Below are 25,264 nucleotides of genomic sequence, written 5' to 3'. Positions count from 1 at the left end.
TGGGCAACAACATTTATCCTCTTCCTCATTTCCCACATTCTTTGCATCTGGTTCCTCATAAAACATACAGATGCTACAGTAACAGAAAAGCCCAAGATGCCAGTAGTCATGCCTGATCTCACTGGCCTTTCCCCATGGTTGGCAACAAAATAAAACTGGGACATATGCCACAGTGAGGCACTGTATATTCTTGCTCTAAGTGCACGCACAGCAGATGAGAGAGAGGACCACATTCATCCTAAATCCCACCAAAGCCCTTGATCCAGACAAGGTCAGAACTCTGCATTGTTCCTCAAGGCTAGCATGTATATACCTCACTGCCCTAAAGCTAACTCATTCGTAAAACCATATGACTTGATTAATTAGCTCATTCTCCACCTCTGAGACAGCCTTTTTATCTGCCTGGCACAGGTCCTTGCTATCTGTCTGTCACCAATGGAGGAGAAAGCCATGGGGCTGTTACCCATGTGAGCCTGGCTGGGTTACTTTCTCCCTCTGTGAGTATGAGGAAATGATCATAAAAGCCTGATACTGCCTTACGCGTTTCAGAGGCTTTGTGAAGAATTTAGTTGAGATTCATAAGAGAGCTCTGATAATATAAAATACTACATGAATGTTAAAAGTTAACTGTTTTTAATAGCCACAGATTTAAGAGAGGTCTTTTCCTCATTTCCATATAAAGGTGCAGAAATATCCTTCATTTCAAATAACCACTGTGCCTGCTGTGAGAGGCTCTGCACATGATTTCCATTGCCTTTCACACAGAAAATAGGAATACTACTTTGCATTTATAGACTTTAAAACTAATTTGCAGACACTCAAGTCTCAAAACCCCCTCTGTGATACAGGAAGCAAACATTATACCTGTTTTACAGAGGAAGCTAAGAAGAAAAAAGGTTAAACTACAAAGTCTAGAGCCAGAAAGGAGACATTGGAGAAATCAGGCATGCTAGCAAGGTCTATCTAGACCCACACTTAATCACTTGTTCTCCTTATTAAACAGTTAACTCTTTTGATCCCAAAATTCTATACAGCAGAGTGTACAAAACATATGGTGAGAGTGGCCACAGCATTTATCTGTATTACCAACATATTTAATTTTCTGTAGATACTTCTGTTGACCACAGAGGGATCCTGGAATTGCATGAGGGCACTTATTCCATTTTCTAACATGTATGGCAGTAGAAAATTGTTAACAACTAAAAGTTAACCAAACATTTATTTTTAGAACCCAAGTCCAACCTTACAGTGTCTTGTCTCGTAACTACCCATTTCTCCGACATTAAGCTCAGCTACCACATGAGAAAATTGCTAGAATGATAGTATTTCCAGGGCATATTGAGTCACTGTCCAACATCTAAATTGGGAAATAAAATAATTTCTCAGCAACTGGCTGCACAGTGGGAGACAAAGTTTGCAGAAAATCAGGTTGTATAGAAAAATTCAGGACTCTACTTTAAAACAGGTTCTTCATCACTAAACGTGTCTGGGTTTTTTTTAAATTCCCAATGATAGAAAAGCAATTAGGTCCCATGGTATTGATTTCTTGTCATTATCTAGTATTTAGAACAATTATTAAGCAACACTAGCAGAATTATAATGGTGATAACCAGGGAGCAGGAACAGCAGCACCATGGAGACTCAAAAACATGTATCATTTTTTAATCTGATCCATCCTAGAGATGTGCTGTGGTCCTGGCCTGAAGGCTCTTTCTGACTAGTCCCTGGAGAAAGATGCCTATGAACCTCAACCATGCCCACACAGCAGGAATTCCCAGCCCAAGAGAGACCACCGTGGCTTGCTTCCTGAATGTCCCACGGGGAATGCTAATGTGAAAGAGTAAAGAAGTCCCTAGGGAAGTGTTCTTTTGCTTTTTTAATTTGCATACATTTTTATTTTCTCCCTTGGACGTGCAGGCCCCCACATAATGAATTTAAGCTTCTGACAACAGGCTTTCATAGATCAGGGGAAGTACACCTTAGAATTAATTTGCTGACACTTCGAATTTGCAAGGTGAAAGCCACTGATCTCAAGCCTGGGATAGCCTGTCCTCGACAGGAGAAAGCTGTCTACGGTCCCACAGTTAATGATTAACTCCTAAATGGAAGCAGAAGGGCTGATGAGGGTGATGCGGGTTTAAGACTGCATGTCTTTGTATCATTTTTGAAAGAAGAAACAGATGTTTCCAACCACCACAAACCTCCATTCCACAATCTCTGCTCTGGCTGTTACCTTGAGGCAGTAACTTCCAAAAGCTGAATTAAAACACAAATTAATCGTTTTGCTGGAAAGTTCAGAAGAGAGTGTGGGGCAGAGTCAGAGATTGAACACATTCCCTCACACAGCAGCACGTCTCCTGCCTGCTCATAAGGCAGAAGACAGCATGAGAAGATCCTGTTCTAACACTGCTTTTTTTTGCTGGTAATCAGGGTCTCCAAGACTGCCAGTTCAACTGGAGAAGAGCCCTGGAAAATCTTCTGCTTTGTCAGCGACATGGTCTCAAGTAAAACCCCATCTCGTCTGTCAAAGTACAGTCTGAATGCTTTCACTAGCATTAATTTAAATTTCTAAACAAACACCAGACCTACCAACTTGTGTAATGCTGAAGAAGTTAATTTTATCTGAGATGTCTGGGTTTTCTCCCTCTTTTTTCTCCCACTTTAAATTGATGCCATCTTGTTATTTTTTTTTTAAAGGGGGGCATTTTTGAGCACTGCTTGCAGATATGGATTTGTATGCATTTTCCATCTTTAACTAACGAACAGGAGGGGGAAGAAGTTAATTTTGCTAGCAGCCTGCTGTGATATAAATAAAAATAATAGGTACATTCACAGATTTTGAACTTTTTACAGCCACTGCTGCAAAAAGCAATTTTAATTTATAACCACAGATTCTTGCAAAACATATAACGAAGACATAATAAAATGGAATGTTTATCCTGTGGCTCCCATTAGACTTCTTCCGTTCGATGGTTCTAACTAATGACTTGTTTTTCCACTTTTGTATTGGAAGCCTTATTATTGGGCTGCACAGAGCATACCTTATTTGATTTCCCTAGCAATATCTGCACCTCTTGCTGAAGTCTGCAATTAGATGTTCATGAAATAATATTAAAAAGCTGCATAATCTCATCTGTGGTAAAAAAATTTTAAAAAAAAAGAAAGAAAGAGAGAAAAAAGCCAGTAACAAACCAGCTCTGTTTGTATAATATTATACTGAGTACAATAGACTAATGTTCACTCCAGTGCATGTGTCCTTTTGACTAACCACTTCTATCTGACAACCTTTTTTTGGCAACAGAACACATTGTACTTTTTGGATAATTGACTGTGGAATATAATGTTGTTTATTCAAAAGCAGGTCACACAGAACTGAGCTTCCAGTTGTCTTTATCCTTTTACCTTTCTTATCTTCATGCTGTTTAAATTTATGCTGAATTTCTTTTAATTACAGTAAGGTTTTAATTGCTGTACTGTATTTATTCAGCAGAAGGTGACCTGATGGTGAAATGGTACAGAAAGGTGGGTGGGAAGCTAAATTCAGATTTGAAAATTGTATTTGGACATATTTATTGGAGAGCAACCTCACAAAGAAACAAACACAAGCTCATGCACTCCCAACACCCTCTGTTACCTACAGGGCCATGTCTGCCTGCAATACAACTGCATTGTTTCCCTGTACTGAAAAATCTACTAGAAAGACTCATCCATCACTTGCTCAGTGATCTGGAAATTCTACAGCAGCAAAAGGCCCAATTTTAAGCTTAAGCCTTAGAGGACAAGAACCCTCAGGGAAAGTGATGTGGATACATGTAAAAGTTGTGAAAAATCTAGATTATGGGAAACAGTTAAGGAAAGGGGTTCAGGAGAAAGTTTTAACTGAAGTATTCGAATGAGGTCATAGAAGAATTGATGCATGTTTTGGGATGCAGCCTCAGGGAAGAGAGGTCACAAGTAAGTGTTGCTTAATAGGAGGGAGAAAGGACTTTGATGCAGCAAAAGGAACAGAAAAGCGGCCTTCTAACACAAGCTGGAGAAGGAGATGCTGATCATCAGATCAGGGAAACACAATGGTCATCTGGGACTTTTAAGTCTGCAAGACACTCTTGAAATGGAGGTTTACAATATACAAATGTTGCAGGGCACTTCCTCAGGGAGATTTCCTCTCTTGATCAACTTGGATTGCAAAGTAAAACTCACCAGGCTTCCTGGTGAGAGCCTAGAAGGAATACATCAGTGGCATATAGACAGCAGGAGCTTCCTTGTCCACTTAGGGATTTTTCTCCCTGAAAAAGGCATGAGTTTTCTCTTTAAGCTCCTTCACAGTAACAACAGAAAAGAACGTGATTCATTTAACGAGCAACCAGCTCTCAAAAAGCTGGAGGAAACCCCTGAAAAAAATATCCTTCAGGTGCTGGCAAAGTACAGTCTAACTAGGCAATAATGGGATGAAAATTATGACAGCTAATCTGCTGTATTATAGCTCAAGTGTGGTTCCATTTTACTGATGACTAAAGTAATCCTAATACGTCAGGTTAAGTTACTGCCGATTCATTTAAGGAAATTTTGTTTGTTTGTTTAGAAAAAGATTTAATTGGGAGAATGAGTGATACTGACAGTAATACTAATTCATCCGTCTGTACTGGTGCTAAACCACACCGTGGAAAATCCTTTCTAATGCCAGATTGATCAGCTAACACACAGCAGCTCCACTCTTCTAATTTGTTTTGTGTAGCTGACTTCAGACGGCCCATTTCAATCTGGACTATTTTGAGGATCCATGTGAAAATAAGTCATTGGCCTATTAGTGTGGATAAAGAAGCATATGAATATTACTCTGCTACAAGCAAGACGTAGTTCATCTGATATTTTTTCCAGCAGAGAGAATACACTGTCTGGAACAAAGAAGAAAATGTGACTGGAAAGTTTAGAGCCCCTAAATTAATTCCCTAGACAAAAAGTTGAGGCATCATATTCGTAATATCATGTTATGTAACTTGCTCTGGAGCCAGGCAGCTACTAAGTGAAATAGTATGAGTTATAAAAACAAAATATTGTTGTGAAAACAATTTTACAGCTTTATAATTCACTATTATTTTCATTTAAGAACAAAACTGCCAGTGTAATTGCAGATTCTGTTTGCCTTACAGGAGTTCTTTCAGCTTGTGATAGGAAACCTCTTTTTTTTTTAACTTCTTTTTTTTCCCCAAAGGCTGCTATTAAATTTACTATATTATGTTTCTTTATAGTTACTCAGAGGTAAATCCTAACAGGAAGCCCATTATGTGGACACCTAAGTTAGTTTAGTACCAGAACATTTATGATCAGTAAATGTAACCATATATTAGCAACTATTTCATACTATTACCCTTGGATAAAAAAATATTACATCAGCAGTCATTACAGACTACTTTCTACTCTTTATAACTCAATATCTATTTTAGGTGGGATCCTACATGGCTGGCACTGCTCACTATGCACCACGACCATTTTCTAACTTGCCTGCTCAAAGAAGTACTAAGCTCAAGAGTCTAGTTGTGCACAACCAGGCCTATCCACAGAGAAATGAGTCAGCTTCTAAATTGTGCACAGCTTCCTACACAAAGTGATCCTTTAGTAATGAACCATTACTATTATATATGTACATGTGCCATTAAGAACTGGATTAAGACCACAAATATGCTTCACAGAGGTCAGCGGGAAAACCACCCAAATGTAGGACAACCCATTCCAAAGGACATGGACAAAATATCGCATTACCCAAAACATCACTATGTTGTGAGCACAGTGACTTCTCTTAACATTGGTACTACCAGTCATAAGCCTAAAGAGTTTCACACCAACAGGGCAGCCAGAGACCTTCTCATCTCAAACAGAAGAGCCACACAATGACACCAAACTGCTCCATGTCTCCTTGTTCTCCCCAGCTCTCTTAATTGGTGCATAAGCTTGGGCAAGTTTCCCTACCCATTCATGTCCTAGCTTCATTGCAATAAACTTGATAACGACACAGAGGTTATCAGACAGAAGAGCAGCTTCCCAACACACTCTGGTGCCTTGGCTTTGAAAGAATTACAATATAGTTGGACTTGAGTGTATTTGAAAAACGGAAGGAAACAGCTCCTCCAGTAATCAGCAGCACCATCACAACAACATGCAGCAGCCAGAGTATGCCTGCAAAATAATTAAGTGGCACTCACTTTTATGGGTGCTGTTTTCTGTACTGAAAGCTGTAAACCAGCAGCAAGGCCAATCATCCTCATCATACTACAGACCAGGCTGTCCCTTAGAGACCTGAGCTCAGCTGGCCCCAGGGTTCAGGTGAGCACCACTGCTTGAAAACCAGAGAGCCTTCCCATCAGATGTTCCTTAAGTATATGGTCACTGCATAAAAATGACCTCAGATCCAAAATTCCTATCTGTTAGACTGTAACGTGGTCTGGCAGTATCTCTCAAGGTAGACACTTGGTTATCAAGAGTTAAACAGCACAGAAACAAAGCCCTTGATTAACTCCAAGGTTGCCCCATGCCTTATCATGTATGGAGGCATTGTCCTCAGCTTATTTTAAGAAGGAGCAAGAAAGAACATCCAGGTATTATGCCAAAAGCCTCTTTCTCAATTATTCCTCTTATATTACTAACCCATTGTAGCTGAATAAAGGCTAAAGCTGCAAAAGCTGCATCCTGAAGCTGTAAATTTAAGTTGGTTTCTCAGTATATACTGACCTGACTTATTCTTGTAGCTGCAGGCTCCCTCTTACCTTTAACTTCAAGGTAATTGTTTGGCAACTCTTTGTTTCGTTATTTAAGAAAAATATATGATTCCTAAGAGAAAAATCTGATTAATTGCTCTGTCATCAGCTGGTTCCTGCTAGTATATGGAGTGCTTAAATAATAAAAATATAATACAAAGCGCAAAGAGTAAAGTTCTCAAATGAAAATGTTAAACACATTTCAAGCCAAGAATTGGGCTCTTTCAAAATTTAGGGTGTAAACCAGACTGTGTTGGGTTCCTGCAGTCAGGATAAGCACATTGTTCTGAGAAACCCCCTTTGTATCTCTTGCCAGCACCTTATCACCTGAAAAAATCCACAAAGATTTCGATGCAGAGATTTATAATACCTTGAAGAGGAAAACATCATTCTCAATGCCACAGAGTACTACTAAGTCCTAACTCTGAGCTTCTCATTGTTAGACACCATTGCCTTCTTCCCCTCCTCCTCATTTTAACAGAAGCAACAGCATTTAATTTAATCCACCCAGAAGCAATGAGAGAGTCAGCAGCTGATATACAGCTAGTGCTGGTTAGAACTCTGAATTACTGTTTTGTGAAGAATGTCAACATTTTGACATTTGTTGCTATTCTCAGGGTAGAAAGGAACTACATATTCATCTGGAAATTTTGAAATGTCACACTGAACTCGCAAATTTAACTCTGAATTTCAGAATTTCACCTTCTACTTCATTTTACATTAGCTTTCAGTCTTTTTTAAGTTATTAAATGCCAAAGTAGAATATTTTAAATAAGCCTTTTTAATTCTATTTTGTTCTACTTTATTTTAGCATATTAAAGCTATGGGAAGCTACTGTCCCACACTGACAGAAAACCAACTTCAACCATCATTTTACTCTGTCTCCAAATTCCATCCAGTGGAAATTTCTGACACTTGACTTTTGTGAAGAAGACACTTGGGTGGAGACACAAAATTTTTGGTGAGAAGCAGTATACAAGCTGCCTACCTTTCTCCACCAAGTCAAAAGCAACACTAAGAAAGAATATATCCCTGTGACAGCAGGAGGGAATCTGGCAGACTGCATTTATTCATCTGCAGAGAACAAAAAATTTCTAGTCACTAGATTAACAGCAAACAGCAAGTGAATTAGTCTCAGTTCAAACACAGGTGCCGGAGGTATCCACTTTATGTGAGTGATGGCAGACTGTAAAAATTATTAAACCAGTACCAGACAAGTGCATCAGTCATAGCAAAGGACACCAGCGAGCATATGTTTCTGAGGCAAAGATGAAACTTCCAAGTGAATGTCTCCATCACAGGTAATTAAATCAGTGGAAAAACTGGCAAAAGCTGTGTAAAATGAGAAAACAGTGAGCCATCATAGTCCTTTTTGGGCACTGCAAGCTTCATGAGACTGTGAAGGTTCTGGGTGCAGCAGGCAGAAAAGAAACCACCTCCAGCAGCGCAGAAACGATGCGGTGGCCGAGGTCTGCTAATCACGAGTGGTCACCACCACCAAAACCGTGCCAAAAGCATAAGCTGCCTTATGATTTCCAACTGTCTCTCTACTTTTCATGGTGCTAACCTCAAAAGGTGCACAACACTGAAGGGTCATGTGAAGAGGAGGCCACTGATGGCTCTTTATGTGTGAAGGGGGACAGTGGGACCAGTGGCTGGTTTGGGCTGACCAGGTTAAGGAACTCGTGCACTTGTGCCATGTCAGGGAGAACAGACACAGCTACTGCAGGAACACTGCTCCCTTTCTCCTTCTAGAAAATCTGCAGCAAGGGAGCATGGATTTGGATGCTGCACTAAATCAGAGCTACAAGACACTTCTGTCCTCACCAAATTGGTAAATTTTTCTCAAGAGGTCAGTGTGTTTGTTAAGATTTCCCCCATTCTGGACCAAAACAACAAGCTCTCTCAAATTACTTCAGTGGTACCCAGTTTGGATGTTGAAAATGTGCAGGTTCCTTTATGAAGGAATGTGGTTCCCCAAGTCTATGAGTAGAAGGAGAATAGCTGGGATCTGAGACCTAGGAAGAACAGATCTCCCAGTGGCCAGATCTCCCAGGAGATACATGAGGTTCCTGAAAGGTTAACAAATCTACCTGGGAGGTCATAGTGTCTCAAAAACACTCAAACACTACCAAAAGCAGTAAAAGGACCTAGACCTATTTCAAGATATGAGAGCTCAACAAAAGTATTTGGTGTCTCACCAGTCCAGCACAGAAACATTTGATGATAGCTGAGCTGGTCGGTGGTGGGAGTTTTATCAACCCTGCTTTGGTCACAGGGCAAAGTTTCAGTAATTCTCCACAACAGCAATGTGCTTTGTCATTTGTCCACTGTGGACATCGTGGTGCCAGAAATCAGCGGACCTAATGAGCCACTCTGATCTTGTGCACTTCGGTCTTTGGGAGGAAGAAGTTAAAAGAGCGGCTACAGATTTTGACTTGGTCTGAGTAGGCACAGCACTGCTGGCAAAAAGTACAGGAGTAGCTGATCATGTCACATGTTTCTGTGATGGTCTCATGAGAGCTCTGCTGCTGCTTCTACAGAAATCCCCACCACCTACCATCCAGAGGAGAAAGCTCCTGAGCTTTTTCAGCCCTTGAAGCACATGGAGGTTTAAATGAGGACATGCACTCCACCAGATCATTTCCTAACTAGGACTTGGGCACTAATGCTAGACGGGGTGCTGCAAAAGACTAAAATGCCCAGAGGTTTCACATGCATGATTCTCACTCCATAACTGGCCCAAGGACAGAATGCAATGCAGGGTTGTGAGTGAGTAAAACTCATTGTTCTCAGCAGGTTTTAAGAACCAGTACAGATTATTTGCTGTTCCCATACCAATCCAGATTTATTTTGGATCAGCAGCGACTTCAACATGATTAGTACACAGCAAAAAGCACTGAGCCACAATGCCATGGACCTCCTTCTAGCCAGAATGCCAAATATATACTTTTTTTTTGACCCTTTAAAAGCCATTAACAAATTAAATGAAAAATTTTACCTCTCAAAGTGATGGATCATATTAGAATTAAGAACTATGAACTTTTAATCTGAGATAGATTTGCTACAATATCCTTAACAAAGTGCGTTCAAGATTAAGAATGCACTATTTTGAATACATTTAGAAATTGGTTTATATTTTAAAATCATTCCCTTGCAAGAAATAAAATTCCTAAAGGTCGTCTTGCATTTTATGTGATATGCACTTCTTATCCTGGATTCTCAAATCTATTTCCTTAACTGAAAGACCTCAAACCAACCTTGAAAAGGCAAAACACAATAAAATGCAGAAGCCAGTTGCGTTCAGGAAAATAAGTTAACATTCATATTGTAGCCAAGTCAAATTACAGTGACAGTTCTATCAGATATCTGGCTCTCATATAGCCTTTCTTTTTTTTTTTTTCCTTTTAAATAAAATAATTCCAAACGTTGATTTTATGAATTAGTTAGTCTGCAGAGGAAGAGAACAGCATGCAGTAAGACTAGACAACATTGCTTCAATGGCAAAGCATACAGTGTTTTATTACTGAGCATTTCCTGTAAAGACTCTTAGATCACCTTCAATTCTTCATCACTTAAACTATATATGTTACAAAGCAACAATTGAGCAGAATCTGCCACCAATATGTTACAGAAGATTTATAAGCTAAAAAGTGAAATAGGTAACAACACAGTTATTTAGTAGGTTGGATGAGAAAGAAAGTTTCTGGAGGGATTTATCACCAAGCAAATAATAATCTGTTCTGCAGAAGAACTGAAATTATTTTTATAGAGATATTTATGAAGTAATTCTGCATGTGTATTTGCAAATGCCACGTGCACACACACACAAACATATATATAAAAATATATACATGCAGACATGAAACCCCAAACTTGAGCTAAATTAAACTCTCCCTCCAGCTTTGTAATGCAAATGAGACTAACAGGCTTGTGCTGTTTGTGGTTCAAGATGATTTGTGTTTCCATAGAGATGCTGACTGAACTACAGTTTTTAAATTTTTTATATATATAAGCTTACTTGTAACTATAAAAGTCTAAATATGGATCTGCTGTACCTCAGCATTTCCTCAGTGACTCCACTGGAACCACAACAATTTACACCAGTTAAGGCTATGTGCAAATTTTGTGTCTTTTTGTGACTTTTCAGTTTAAGCTCTATGCTAAGTACTTGCAGAGCTGAGAGTTAGCTGTTTCTCTCCCTAGTCCTAAGCTTCTTGGTAAGGAAGGGAAAGAAAAGAGAAAAAGCAGTTTCTTAGCTGCTAGTAGATAATATTTTAAGGACTTGTGTAATTTCTTGCCCTCTCTAAACTGCCTAGAGGAACATCTTTGCCTTCAAAAGTTCCCACTGCCAAGAAACCTGGAATTCAAGGAAGATCGTCTGTGTGCTGTTAAGAGAAGGAAATAACAAAAGGACAGGGTTTCTGTTATGTATCAGAAGCTTTTTCCCCTTTCCCTGTCAGCACCCACAAGCTCAAGAGCAGGATGTGCTCAGACATGCCAGGGTGGGCCTGGGCAGCGATGGTGTCACTGTCTCCCTGCCTCACCCTTCAGTGGAGCCTCAGCTTGTCATGCACCAGGGCCCTGCAAAGCTACAGTGCCTGTGTGCCCCCAGAGCCACATTAAAGACTTCAACCAGCAGAAATAATAAAAGCCAGACAGGGTCATCTTGGGCAGAGAAACCAGGCAGGCCAGTTTAACTTTCTATTTCAACATGACTTCGCTTTATGAGGTCCGGGCACTGGTTGAAGTGGATGGAGGCCACCCGGCGTACCATCACCGGAGAAGAAAACCAGAGCTAAGCTCTGTGGGAACTCATTTCCATGTGGTTTCAGTGATAAGTGATCTTTGAACAGCAACACACCAGAGGACAACCTCCACAATCACTCTGAACCACAATCAAAACCAACCTCCCATGTACCTCCCATCTGCCTGAGGAGAGGGAGGATTACAAGTCGAACCAGGGTTCAACTCAGGTCTACAAGCACATGGAGCAGAACCTCTCACCCAGCCCCTCACTTCATCTTGGGAGGGCCCAGAAGAGAAGACCCCAGTGCAGCGATGCTGTACGGAGGCATGGCCAGGGAGCTCCTTGGGCAATGGTATGTCACAGGAACAAAGCCTCCCTCCTGCCTGTGGGGTGACACCATACCTCCACATGTTACACTGGCTCACACTTCAAGGCTGATGGCTTTTCTAAGTCCCCACAAAGCCTCTTTTCAAAGCAGATGAGACGTCTCTATTTCCAGCTTTTAGAAGCCATACAGAGGGAGACCTGCCCCACATCCCCAATGGCACCACTTTCGCTTTCAGAGAGGGTCCCAGGCCACATTCAGCCATGCGGCTCTCCAATCCCCTGGGGGGTGAGCACCCACATCTCCTACCTTCTGCTGCAGGGTGGGTGGCTGCGGGGCCAGCACCGGGTCAGTGATATAGGTCTTCTTAGTGCCTGGCGGCTGGTAGAGGCCAGGAGGAGCCTGGCCCATGGCGTTACTAGCAGGATACGCTGGCTCAGCCTTCCAGGAGCTCTGTGGCACATAGGGTGCTTCAGAGCCGTTCCTTCCTCCGTACCCCCCATAGTAGGGGTCCTGGTAGCGGCCCTGCGGAGGTGCGTATCCATAGGCGGGCTCCGCAGGCCGGGCGGGCGGTGGAGCGTAGCCGTAGTCAGGCCCGTGGGGCTGAGGCGCTCCATACTGCGGGGCAGTGGGCTGGCGGGACGGCGGGGCCGCGTAGGGCTGGCCGTGCCCGAGGCTGCCATAGTGCGCGGGCTGCGGGCCGGGCGGCTGGTAGTGCGGGCTGGGCTGTGCCGTCCTCACCTGGACGTTGAAGGTCGGGCGGCTGGGTGTGGAGGCCGTGGCGTAGGAGGCTGGCACTGGCTGCGGCTTCAGGGTGCCCACAGGAGTGACCGGGATGGGCGCTGGCTGCCCTGGGCCCTTGGCCGTGGACTTTTTGGTGGCGGTCAGCGGAGGCTGGTTGGGGATGATCATCCGCTTGTGGCCAGTAACAGGGGTGGACACGGATGGGGTGGTGGCGGCGGAGCTGCTCGAGGTCCCGGAGACCTGGGGAGCAAGGAAAGAGACACAGCGTCAGCAGGAGGGGCCTCTCAGGTGCCAGATCAAGCAGTGAGGGGTTAGGTTGGAAACAGGGATTTACAGTAACATCTGTGCAGCAACTCAAACTGCTTAGGAAAGCAGGAATGTACCTGAGACCATGCATTATAAAATGGTAATAGCAACCTTCCCTTGCTCTGACAGAACAGGGACAGCACCATGGCAGTCGAGTAGAACTGCCGTGTGTGGTGTTTCATCTCTCCTTGGAGTTTTCTCCTCTGCCTCCAAACAAACAAACAAACAAACTAAAAGATAATATATGAAAAAAAAAAAGGAGAGACTCATTGGAAAATAATCAGGGGAAACCCCAGGCATTCCTGTGAAAATGAGAGTGTTTTGAAAAAGAGAGAAAATGAGATTATAGTCTCTATGGAGACATGAAATTCCTTGGGTCCCTAGAGGACCTGTAGGGTTCTGCCCCAATACAGGAGCACCTTTAACTGTGCAGGAGGCGGCAGGGTGGGATGGCCTAAAAGTAGGTCCCAAACTGTAAGAATCAACTTAAATCAAAGCAGAACACAGAGGTGTCCCTACCCTGGATGTGCTGGTTGAAAACTTGGAGTGACCCTAGAGAAGGCAAATGTTACACATGGTTCATCAAAGGGCAGGAAGGTGGGTAGGATTCCCAAGAGCTTCAGAAGTCAGCTCCCACCATGGCAGTCATGTAACCCTGACCAGTGCCCCAGGCACAGCTGGGGCAGCCAGGGAAGAGGATCACAGTAAATGCTGCTGTTGCCTGCAATTTGGCCATGGAATGAAGCTTTGGTGCAATGACGTCGACCTCATAGGCATTGTACATCCTTCAGTCTAATGTACTTGTTTGTTTGGTTTACCTTGCATTTAAATGTTCAAAAACACCAGTGTGAAAAGGTATCTTTGTTAAAAAACTAATAAAGTGAAACAGTTTCTGAAGAACATTGAAGAACTTTAAGTTTTTTCACTAAATCAAAGAAGAGGAAACTTGAACTTCTGGAGTTTAGGATTAGGTAAAATTTCTTGTCTCTTTATTTTCCTTTATTCTGAAAGAGTATTTGAATTTTATGCATTCCTATACAGAGATGGATTATAGTGAAGACATGCAATTTGACTGCACCTAACACTATAATTATACGAGGTTATATCCCATCCAAACTTCCTGCACCAGGCTTGATCTCACCCATGATCTGCTTGAAAACCTACAAGTTCACAGCAGCCCAAAGTCAAACCAGCTCAGCTCTCACCCATGGTTATGTTCACTCTAAGGCATGTGCCACCTTTCTCTAAATGACCAATGTCATATTTGTCCTCAGTGTTCCTGCTTTATGCTAGCACCCTGATCTCCACCTACTGCCCCATCACCCTCTTGCCAGGGAGAGCGGGGTGGGGGCTCTTCTGGACACCCTACACACGGGCTGTACCCGGCCCAGAGAAATCCTCTGCCTGGTCAGCAGGTGGCGACAGTCAATTGCTGCCAAACCACCCAGGGCAGTGGCTGGAGAGGAACTTGAACCACCCATGGCCCTGAGCCTCCAAGGGTTCCAAACTCATCTTCCATAGAAGGTGGGAGAAAGTAGGACACTGCCCCTCAAACATCTGGCAACCACCTCACATAAAGAAAAGGGAGATAAGCGCAAGCCACTCAACTTCTAGTCCACAGACCACAAGCAAGCCTACGAAAGGGATAAGGAAGCTCTACCACCCAACTGGTAGCTCTTTCCTGGTGATGTGCAAATATTTTTTTGCTGATGCACTGGTAAAGACCTTATTCCTGCAAAGACCTTATACCTTCAGGGCAAACCTCCCCTGACAGCAAACCGCCCAGGAGGAAACACTATAAATCATCAAGAGAACCCAAGCAAATAAGAGCACCAATCTGTTCTAAGAGATGTAAAAGGTATGTATGAAGAGCTGGGGAATAATAAGGCAGAAAATTTCTGCTAGAGAAAAAACATCTAAATGTATTCACACCCTGACCTTGCTAACACATCCATGACAAGGCAGCACATGGACAGACTGAAGAGATTTTGAAACTGAGAGCAAGGAAGAGCTGAAGTTGAACTGCAAGGGCAGAGACCGGTTAAGGGTCTGCAGCCTATCATTAATACTGCTCTATTCTTCTGTTTCTGAAACACCTGAAGATGAGCAGGCATTTCTCCATCCCTGCATCAGAGCAGAACTACACCAGTACTCATTGCTAGCAAGAAAACTTGTTTTCTGTCAGAATTGTTCTCCCATGTCAGGTTGGCATTTATGCCTGGGAGTGTCAGAAACTTTCCCATTTCCTCGCCTATTTCATTCTTGCAAATGACAGTAGTTTGTCCACTTACTGTAATGGGATGAAAGGTCTACAACACGGCACTGTGTAATTACCACCAGAAAAGCATTTTTCTTTTCCATGTGAAGAGGGAGAAGGTAGATAATGTTATAAAGACAATGGCCTAGCAGAGAGAGAGGGAAAGACCAAACCAAAACAACATAAATGAACCCTATTCATCACATTATATATTTCTGAATGCAGACTCTGGAAGCAGGTGATGACAGATCTCAACTAAAGCTCTCCTGATGAAAGTCTATCCTATCCCAAGAACTGGGGGACTTCAGTCTTACATATAAACATCCACATAACATTTCACTTAATGTGCTGATGCCAGTGTCCTGCCTGGACTGGAATATACCCTAAGAATGAATGATAAACTCTCCAAAAAAAACCCAAACCTCCAGTCTACTGACTGGCACTGAGCAGCTCCTGTGTTTGATGCTACACAGAGGATGAGCTGGGAGTGTCCCCTCCTGCACCAGAACCCAGTGAAGGAAAGTGCCAAGTTGAAGGTGCCTGGGCCAGAGGCCAAGCTTTGCCATCAACTTCACAGTGAAGGCTTGAGCTAACAAGTACCAGCTGCACTGTGGCATCAAACCACAGGCTGCCTTGAGGAGGAGGAAGTTTGCATCAGTAGGAGTCCCCAGAGGCACCCTATGTGACTCATTCTGAATTCCTCTGAGGGCTCTGGGCAAGTGTGTGATGAAAGCTGGGTTTTAGGGGGGAGGTGTAAGGCTAGCTGATGTGATGTAGTAGAGAAATGGGACAGGTTAGAGGGAGTTTACCACTACTGGAGCACTGATGATTTAGAGGGACTCAAAGTGGCTGTAGCTCTTAAGCAAGGGCACAGGTGAGGTATCATCATAAATCCTCTGCCCTTTTACCTGGGAGAGAGAAGGGTGGCCACAGTCCAACCGTGCACTCAAATATCACCTCAGGCTTAAACCTCTAGATTACTAATGGATTAAGAAAAATCTTTTTAAATGCACATGAACTATGGGCAAGATTCCTGCTCTGAGGACAGGAATGTGTGGAAGGATGAGAAAAGGGTACACAGATACCACTGGGAAGAGAGATTTCAACAGATGTCTGGAAGGCACTAGGAGGATAGGAGGGATGGATGAGGCTATAAGGATGCCAGGTAGATGGAGTAATGAACAGAAAGCTGGTAAGGCCTATCTACATCACTGGGTACAGTCCTAGCAAAACAGATGACTATCACAAATGTTTCATCCAAGTGAATCCATAGAACTTCTACCAGCACAACAAAGTAGACTCATCCAAAAGCACATTAAAGTGATAGCCCAGAGTCATGAAAACAAATAGAAATAATAAAGAAAACAGAGAAAGGCAAAGGGAGGATTCATAGGAGTACAGGTATCCCTTTCTTCAGCAGCTCCTGGACAGCTCATTTCAAAACCATATTGCATTTGCATGTGACTATCGCAGCCAAACATGCTCTCTGACATCCTCTAAGGGCTGTTTTCAGAGGAAGACAGGCTTTCCTCTGCTCACCATGCCCTGATGAAACTGTCTGACACACTTCGCAAGTGCAAATTAGAACCATGCTACTTACCATCAACCCCTTCTTGCAAATTCATATTTGCAAAGAGAGTAAACTAGAAACCCCAGGTGTTGATAACACAGAGTTGTTAAGAGAAACTAGAGTAGGAAGGAGTTAAATTCAGAACCTCATCTACCACAAGCATTATAATACAAAATCTTTTTTTTAATGGGAAAGCACAAGAGCCTTGCTTAAACACAGATGGAAGTACCTAAATGTACTGCCTCTTCTACAAATGAATTATCCAGCAGTTCAAATAAAGGTGAACTAATACTGACAAAATCAAGTAAAACTCAATCAATGTGGGAGGAAAAAACCCCCAAAACGCTTCAACTAAAAAATGTTAGCACGTATAACCATGAGGGGAAAAATTTTGCTTGGTAACTCCTGCTCTGTCTTCTTAAATGTGGATAAAGTTTATAAGCATTTGCAGGAGTTTCTTGTACCAACCATCATAGGAGAAGTCTATGGTGTTGTGATAAAACCGTGCTGTCCAAGGGATCTGACTGTCAAAGCTGGGTGTCTGGATTCAAAGCTATCCTGGTGGGGTAACCTGAAATCCTGAGTATCAGTGACTTTTCATTCTGTAGAAATTATTTACAGAGATCTTAAAATAAATTCAATTTATATCTACAACTAAAAAGTCATCACATAGGTACTAGGGATAAAACCTGTTGTTCTACAGAAATTAACCTATCATTCTATACCATTTGTTGGGCTTAAACCTTAAAAAGAGTAGAGAATAATCACAGTCTACAGCAGAAGCATGATTCTATATGATCAGCTGGAAGCCTTATGAAAAGGACTTGATCGTCCTTTTATTTTGTGCATTTGTAGCGTAACTTTTATAGAATCCCTTCAGTTACTCAAGTTTCACAGACTGGATCAAAAATACCAGCACAAAGTTTATCATATTCTATTCAGTTCTTCAGGCATTTTTCATTAAGGTACAGTTGAATAGCTTTAGCCCTTTAGCTGTCAAATTATCAGATATAAAGATACATTACTCTAGCTCAGTGGTTTTCAAACTTTATGCTCAGCAGCCCCCAAACGTTTGTTTTTCAGAAGACACAAGCTCCTTTATGGAGAAAGTTAATCTATTGACAATAAATATGGGGTTTTAAGTTACCTTTCACTGAATTCTTCTTAGTTATCTTGGGAGTAATACATAGACCCCCAGGGTTTGCAGAGCAGAGGTTGAGAACCACGGCTCTAGCTGGGGCTGCCTTTTTCAGGCATTTCAGTCACTAATTACTCCAGGATAGGAATGAAACAACCCTTCTTCCTCGAAAGGCAGAAACCTGGCAACTACTGGTGGGCTGAACCCCGGATGCAGCGTTCCCAGGGGGCTGCCACTTCAATGGGCCAGTGCAGCATTCTTCCTAACTCAGTTGTATGGTCCACCTACACAAGCTGGACTGAAACACATGGCCAGCTCAGGATGTGCCAGCTGAAATCTTTTAAGTATCAATCAGTGGTGGTGGCAGTTGAAGGCCTGGGGAGGAAAGGCAGTGAAGGGTGTAAAATTAACTTGGTTTCTCCTAACTCCAGTGATGGGCATTCACCTTGGCTAGCTGGAGGTGCTTAAAGCTCTCTCTCTCTGAAATGTACCTCCACGGGGTCATTTATCCTATTCTAATATTGAAGCCTAAAACAGCGGAGATGAATCATCCACTGGGGTAATCTACTTCACTGGCTGTAAAAGAAGCATAAAAACAGGCAAGACAAGTCACTGAATATTTAGACAGCACAAGTTAGTGGAGACAAATTCCACAATAAGCAGGTAATTTTGATGTGACTATAAGAAGCACAGATCCCTTTCCCCTGCATAAAGTGCACTGCCACTCAAGCTCAGCTAGTGCAGCACACCAAAGGGAGTGCCAGCAGCTCAGATGATCTGCCAGGATCCTGCCATGCCACGTAGCCAATGCATGACCAAGAGGCTGTGCTGCAAGTGTATTTCTAGTGTACGAAGGCGGGTGACACAAGTGAGACGCCCTTTCCCACCTCCTTTTCCACCTCCATGCTGAACAGTGGCTCCTGCTAGAAGGAGCTACTGCTTTGCCAGGAGCAGCAGCTGGACTGAGCCTCCCTCCTGCCTGAGGTACCAAATCTCACCTCCCCCTCAATTTGGGAAGGATAACCCTTGAGAAAAATCAAATACTCTGCTTTGAAACCTGGGCCTTTAGGTACTTGAAAATGTGAACTGGCATTTTAGGGGGTTTCCTGACGTGCAGACACATTTAACTCCTGCTGACTTCAAATTCTGTATTTGAACAAGCTGCCTTGCTAGTGATAATGTAAGGCCAGGTTCCCCTGAATGTATCCTCTTTTTCTGTCTGAAATAACATCTGGGTGAAAAAGAGAAATCTGGCCTTTCATTTGGGACTTGTAGATGCCTGGAGTCCTGGTAGAGCTCCAGCTGGGTTGCTTAATGTCCAGAGATCTTGGGCAGATGCACTGCTTCCATTTAGCATACCTGATGTGTTTTCAATATACATCATTCTCTGGCCTTCTTTATAACGTCCAGACAGTTCAAGCACGCTGAGGACACATCTCTGCAACTCTGCACTGCTGCTATGTCGTGCACACAGCCTAGTTGCTAACACAGATTTCTTTAAGTGTCAAAATGTCCTTAGAATCCAGTCCAAAGTTTTGAAGATTGGGCCAAACCTTAAACCCCTCAGCCAAAACACGTTTGTAATCAGAGGAAGTTTTTCTTTAGAGTTTCATCATTCTCTCATTTCTAGTTTGCAGCTGACAAGCAAGTGTCACAGATATATGGACTGTGCATGGATCAGCAGCCACACTCATACTTCACAGATGTGGGATTCAGTTTGTTGGCTTGGTCACCAGCAGCTAAAAAGGTACTCAAACAGACTGCTCCTAGGCATTGTACCAAAAGAAGAAGAGGAGAAATCTAATAAAGTGTTCATCTCTGGTTCCCAAATGAAGAGAATACCTTACGAATCCCATAAAGTGTTACAAGAGCACAACTGCTTCTGAGCTTTGGTCTGCTTTTTACCTGCTACTATGGGTGGAAAGGGAGTCGACATAGTTGTTAATGTTTGTGCTTCATAACCTCTTTTGCACTCATTGTCATGGCCCAGCTTGAAACCACAGGAGAAGATGGTGCACGAAAAAAAAGGTGGTAACAGTTGACTTTCAATATTTTATCATGGAAAACAGCCTTCCACAACTGACGAGTGCAGTTATAGACACAGACCTTGGTTTCAGTATGGGTGCCAAGTGTTTTAGGCATCCTGGGTTTCCACTTTGCAACACTCCATTAATTCCACACATCTGAAAGTTTTGGTCTCCAAAACACAACAGTTTTATGCCGACGAAGAATTTCCTCCTCAGTTTCATATTTACTTTTTTATTTGTTTACCTAATATTATCACTAGGATGACTACTATGAGCTTTTTTTATTTGCTTTTCCTTTTCTGATGGCTGATCATCTGGTATTTATGAGGACTCTGTGAGAGACCAGTTTTAAAAGATGTGCAAACAATTGACCTAAATACTTTCAAGGCCGGTGGACAGTCAAGGGCCATAATTTTAGCTTAATTCATTGAAAAGGCTAGTTATTATTAAAATTTTTCTATTTAAGCAATTCCACTTGACCACTTCAAAAGCAATAGCAACTTCATGCACAAGAACATCAGATATCAGCATGAGAAATAACTTTGTCAAGAAACTACAGAAGATGCCAGTCAGGAGAAGTTAAATATTTTCTGAATTCATCTTGGGGTATTTTTGTGATTTCCCACTCTCATCACTAAAATGACAAATTTGCACCCATCTGGACTTCAGAAACATGCAATGGCAGCCCCCTGCACTGACCTAGTCAGTGGCATACACACTACAGCCCTTTGGTCACACTAAAAAGCAGAACTACTGAGTGACCAAAACACAGAACTACTGAGTACAAACCCCAAACCGAAGACCACAAAAAGAATTGCATGGTACCACGTGAAGACAAGTCACTGTGTGCATGGAACAGTGAAACCGAGCTCCTTAAGGAGTACCTTTAAGGCTTAGCAACACAGGAATGTCCAAAGCATTTCCATTCACCAAACTGGGCCTTTTTAATGGGCTGAACAAATTCCCTTGCTTAATTTAGGCAAAATATTGCCATGCCGTGATAACGGGGAAGCCCCCACCTCCCTATAAATAAGAACTTTGGGTAAGCAAAGCATTTTTATGACTTTTGCTATTACTAATCTAGTGAAACCTAAAGTATCATAATTACACCATCCACAGATTTTAAAACGTTTTTTTCCTTCCTTTTATAACTTGCTATTTGTAATGGAAAAGAAGTTCCTGTGCACGATAAATCTGCGCAGGTTTGAGGGTTATACAGATTATGCCGCTGTCCATGGATGTGCATCATGATTATAAAAAAAGGATTAAGAAGGACAATGGAAGACGCATGAGTGAGGGCAAGAGGTGTCCTTGTGAGGGACATGACAAAATTATGGGTACATGAAGTCTTCCAGAGAAGTCTTCTACAATTTATATAGAAAAGTTATCATTTTCTATTGTACGTGGAACAATGGATCTAAACACCAGTCCAACACATTTATAAAAGCTTTTCATTTCCTACTAAATTTGAAAGGAGATATAGAGTGTTTATAGAGTATACAAGCTTTCTTCCTTTATTAATTTTAGAGAACACTAAGAAAGTGTGCATATGCACACATAAAATAATATGAAATACATATGCACTCAGGCACTACTTGGTTTACTTTGTGTTACTTGCTATTTGTTTACAATTCTGTTTATTTGCTGCATTGCTTGCATTTATAACCTATTTATCTTTTCCAATTCCAAAACTCTATTAAAACAGATTTAAAACATTATCCTACCAGAGGGTATAAACATTTTTGAATGTTAGTATTGTCTCAATTTCCTGCGAAAACCATGTGTTTTTATTCTTCTTTTCCCCACGTTTTAAAGCCTGTGCAAACAGCAGTACAGAAGAGCAGAAGCATCAGCGAACAATTCCATGTTCATACAACATCTGTTTTCTTATGGTTCACTTGAGGTCCAGAACCCACTGTCATCCGCCAGTATTTTTAGTGGGATACAAAATGATTCCAGTTAATAACTTGAGTGCTTAGCAGCAGAGAGAAACTACACAGCCTCACAAAAAAATAAGAACTTAACCAAAAAAAAAAAACAAAAAAAACATAAAAGACAGGCAGATGTGACAGAGAGGTTATTTTCCTATTAGGTACACCTAATAGGTGTACACCTTTCCAAAAGGCTGATGAGCTACAACAACAGGTCAAATTTAACTGTTTTCCCAGATGGCTCCTTCTGGGAAGTGGAGTGGAACGTTCCCTCATTTATCCGTCTGCCTGGGTTATCACCACTGCCTGAAATACCTTAGTCTTTCCACAATATCACAGACTCCAAGCACAATGTTGAGAAATCTGATTGCAAAAGTTTTCTTTCACCTGCTGTAGCTTTTAAAATTATTCTCTAGGTACACCAATACATACACCAAGACACACAATTTATACCCCCTGCAACAATTCTAGTCAAAACACCAGGGCAATACTGTAACCAGTGAGAAAAAGCGAAAGAGAGAGCATTAATTTATAGCACGAGCAAAAAAGCCATCTGTACCACAGAATACATGAGTATAAAACAATACAGAAAGATAGCTTATTTTTAAAGTATTAACTCACTGTTTCTGTGTTATTTTCCTCTTTTCATAGAGAACATATAATTACATTAAATGTATGGTAAAATGTTTACTCAAAAGAAACACTGATAAAAATTTAGAATCATAACAGTATCGCTCTAAAAAGCCTGTGTAAAGCAATGTCAAATCCATCGCCTCACCAGGCTTCGTTCTGTTGTAAATGGCATTATAAATTAATCCAGTTTTCCTAAATATGCCTTGAGGAAACAAAACCACAAATAGCCATTGTAAGCTTTAACATTAAAAAACCACAAAAAATCAAAGAACAAAAAACCCTCTTCTCTTCATTCTTATCTGGAATGCAAGAGCTGTGTTTTCAATGACTGATATTGCTGACTAGGTTATATACTTAGTCCAAAAATGTCAAACTTTTTTTGATACAGCTAAGCCCTACATCCTAGTTTAATACCAGGCTTTCTCCTATGCCACACTCCTTTCAGCTCAGCAAGTTTCACCAAAAAAAAAAAAAAAAAAAAAAGTTGCTAAACTTCATCAACAACAACCTAACGAGCCCGATTAAGTTATGATTTATAATTTTCTTCGCTTACACTGCTCTTGGACCAAAATAACATCCCAAGACATTTGCTCCATGTCTTGCTGATTGGGTTATCACAGTCACAGCTGAGAACTAAAATATTCTCCAATACCCCTTGCTGCCTGAAGCACACTTTTTAGAAGTGCCTTATATCAAGTCAGATTCTGATCTCAGTGACACCGGTGCCAGCCCTATTGACTTCAGCAGATTTACTCCAAACATGCCGGCTGTTGCAGATCCGGATTTGGCCTCCTACTGCCTCTGAATTCAGAGGGTTTTCCTCCCCACTGGGAACACAGTGGAGGTTTCTATGCAAACGGTAATGAATCCTACAAATCTAACCTCCTCCAGGTAATAATCGCCTAGCTTTGTTCAAAACTCAACATGCTAGAGATCCTGGCAATTCATACTGCTGCAACCTGAGCAATGAAATTTGTAATCGAGGTTAAATACAGCCTGCATTGGACTAAACCTCAGCACCTCCAAGGACTCAGCTCAGCACGTCACAGCAGCAGCAGCGCCAGCCCAGTTCCGAGGCCAGCTGTGCACCCTGACCCGTGCACCCAGCCACAAGTCCTTTTGCATTAGGAATTAAACCCAAGTGTGCTAATTTAAAACAAACAGACATATCCTCCTTCTCTCCTCACTTCTTTCCTTGTGGTAGATGTATAAATGCATACTGATGGGTACTGGGATTTATAGTCTAACTGATTTTGACATTTTTAACTTTAGAATTTGAAACAGTGACTTTCTAGCCCTGGGGCAGAAGTACTAAATGCTAAAAAGTTTGGGACTAGGGAGTATTAATTTAGTCCTTCTGAGCAACTTGGCTTTAACAGTGTTCTAACAAGGGATCAACGCTCTCCAAAACTCAGCAGTGGACGCCCAAAAACTGCAAGGAATTTTGGATCCAAAATGGAGTTTCATGGCTTTCATTCTTGTCACAGGTCAAACTAAGTGCCAGACCTGAACTCGAGGAGAGTGGGAAGAATTCAGGTTTCTAGATCTGAATTTACCATGGGATTAAATTACATTTCATTTCTAGTTTGCAATGCATCCTTTTTTTTTTCTTTTGCGGTTTGTGATGTGGTTGTATTTTAAGAAAAAAAATTATGCACAGAGCAAGCATTCTGGCATCACAAGTCGTCAATAAATCTTTTTTCCATAACAACCCACAAGAATTCACTGCAGGACCCAATTGTTAAAACACAAAGCAATGACATTCTATAAGCTTTCAGAAGTATCATTCTAACCCTTGTGGACTCGATGAATTCTCTAAATGAGTCACTGGTCTCTCAATGGAATTGTCAAAACTTAGGTTAAGCCAGGTTAATTCCCTCCCCTCTTTAATTTAGAAGTCCAGCTGCAGCACATGGCTTTCCAGTGAAAAGATCTAAATGCAGAACCCGTTCACCCCGAACAGGAAGTCTCAAAGGGCCCAAAGCTCATTTTTTCCTAAAAGCTAGAGATAAGCCACACTTACGAGAAAGAGAGTGATTTCTGATGCCTCGTGGGCCATGTGATGTAAAAATCAATATTCCTCTTACATGGCACAAATAATTTCTTGCTGAAGGTCAAAGGACCGTGGTTGAAGCTACTATAACTGGGGAGGGAGAAAGGGCAGCTGTGAGAAACGGGGGATGAGGAGAGCAGACACTTTAATCAGAGCAGAGACAAGGGAGACGCTGAAAACCACCCTTCTAACCAAAGCAAGCAGCGTACGATCATAGACAGGCTTGGGTTGGATAGGATCTTAAAATTCATCAAGTTCAAAGGCCCCTGCCGTGGGCAGGACACTTTCCACTAGATCAGGTTGCTCAAAGCCCCATCCAGCCCAGGCTTGAACACTTCCAGGGATGGGACAGCCACATTTTCTCTGGGTGACCTCTGCCAGTGCCTCAACCACCCTCACAGGGAAGAACTTCTTCATTATATCTGATTTAAACCTACCCTCTTTCAGTTTAAAGCCATTATCCCTTGCCCTGTCACTATATGCCCTTGCCAAAAGTCCATTTGGGGTTGGGCTGAGGGCTTCAGCTAGGTGGGACATGGAAAGTTTTGCTGGGCATATCATACTCTTCATAACTATGCTGAAGGTAGAAAAAGTTTTTATACTCTTACCCCTACTCTGCCAGAAGATCAATTGAAAACATCACTGCCCAGTTGGTTAGAAAAAAACTCTTAAATTTCCAGGCTAAATAGTTCATGTTCAGTTTGTCCTTAGGAATGGGTACAACAAACAAGATTCACAGCTAATCATGCCATGGATACTGATGGTCTATACAAATTTG

At 41.9% G+C, this 25,264-nt stretch overlaps 1 protein-coding gene across 8 annotated transcripts in view; it reads right to left on the bottom strand.

The window, feature by feature from the left end:
- Positions 1-25,264, bottom strand: part of LPP (LIM domain containing preferred translocation partner in lipoma) — a 319,465-nt gene that overhangs the window by 101,563 nt on the left and 192,638 nt on the right. For 7 of the 8 annotated variants that reach the window (XM_017810600.1, XM_017810598.1, XM_017810603.1 and 4 more), the window contains one exon: positions 12,137-12,811. In XM_017810600.1, the coding sequence (XP_017666089.1) occupies positions 12,137-12,811 (675 nt within the window). The remainder of the gene's footprint in view (positions 1-12,136; positions 12,812-25,264) is intronic. The other variant, XM_017810605.1, reaches the window with a different exon arrangement.

Source organism: Lepidothrix coronata, unplaced genomic scaffold (genome assembly GCF_001604755.1).
Source record: "Lepidothrix coronata isolate B3197 unplaced genomic scaffold, Lepidothrix_coronata-1.0 Scaffold29, whole genome shotgun sequence".
Taxonomy (NCBI): domain Eukaryota; kingdom Metazoa; phylum Chordata; class Aves; order Passeriformes; family Pipridae; genus Lepidothrix; species Lepidothrix coronata.
The sequence above is the reverse complement of the archived record's forward strand: the minus strand, read 5'-3'. Positions and strand labels throughout refer to the sequence as shown.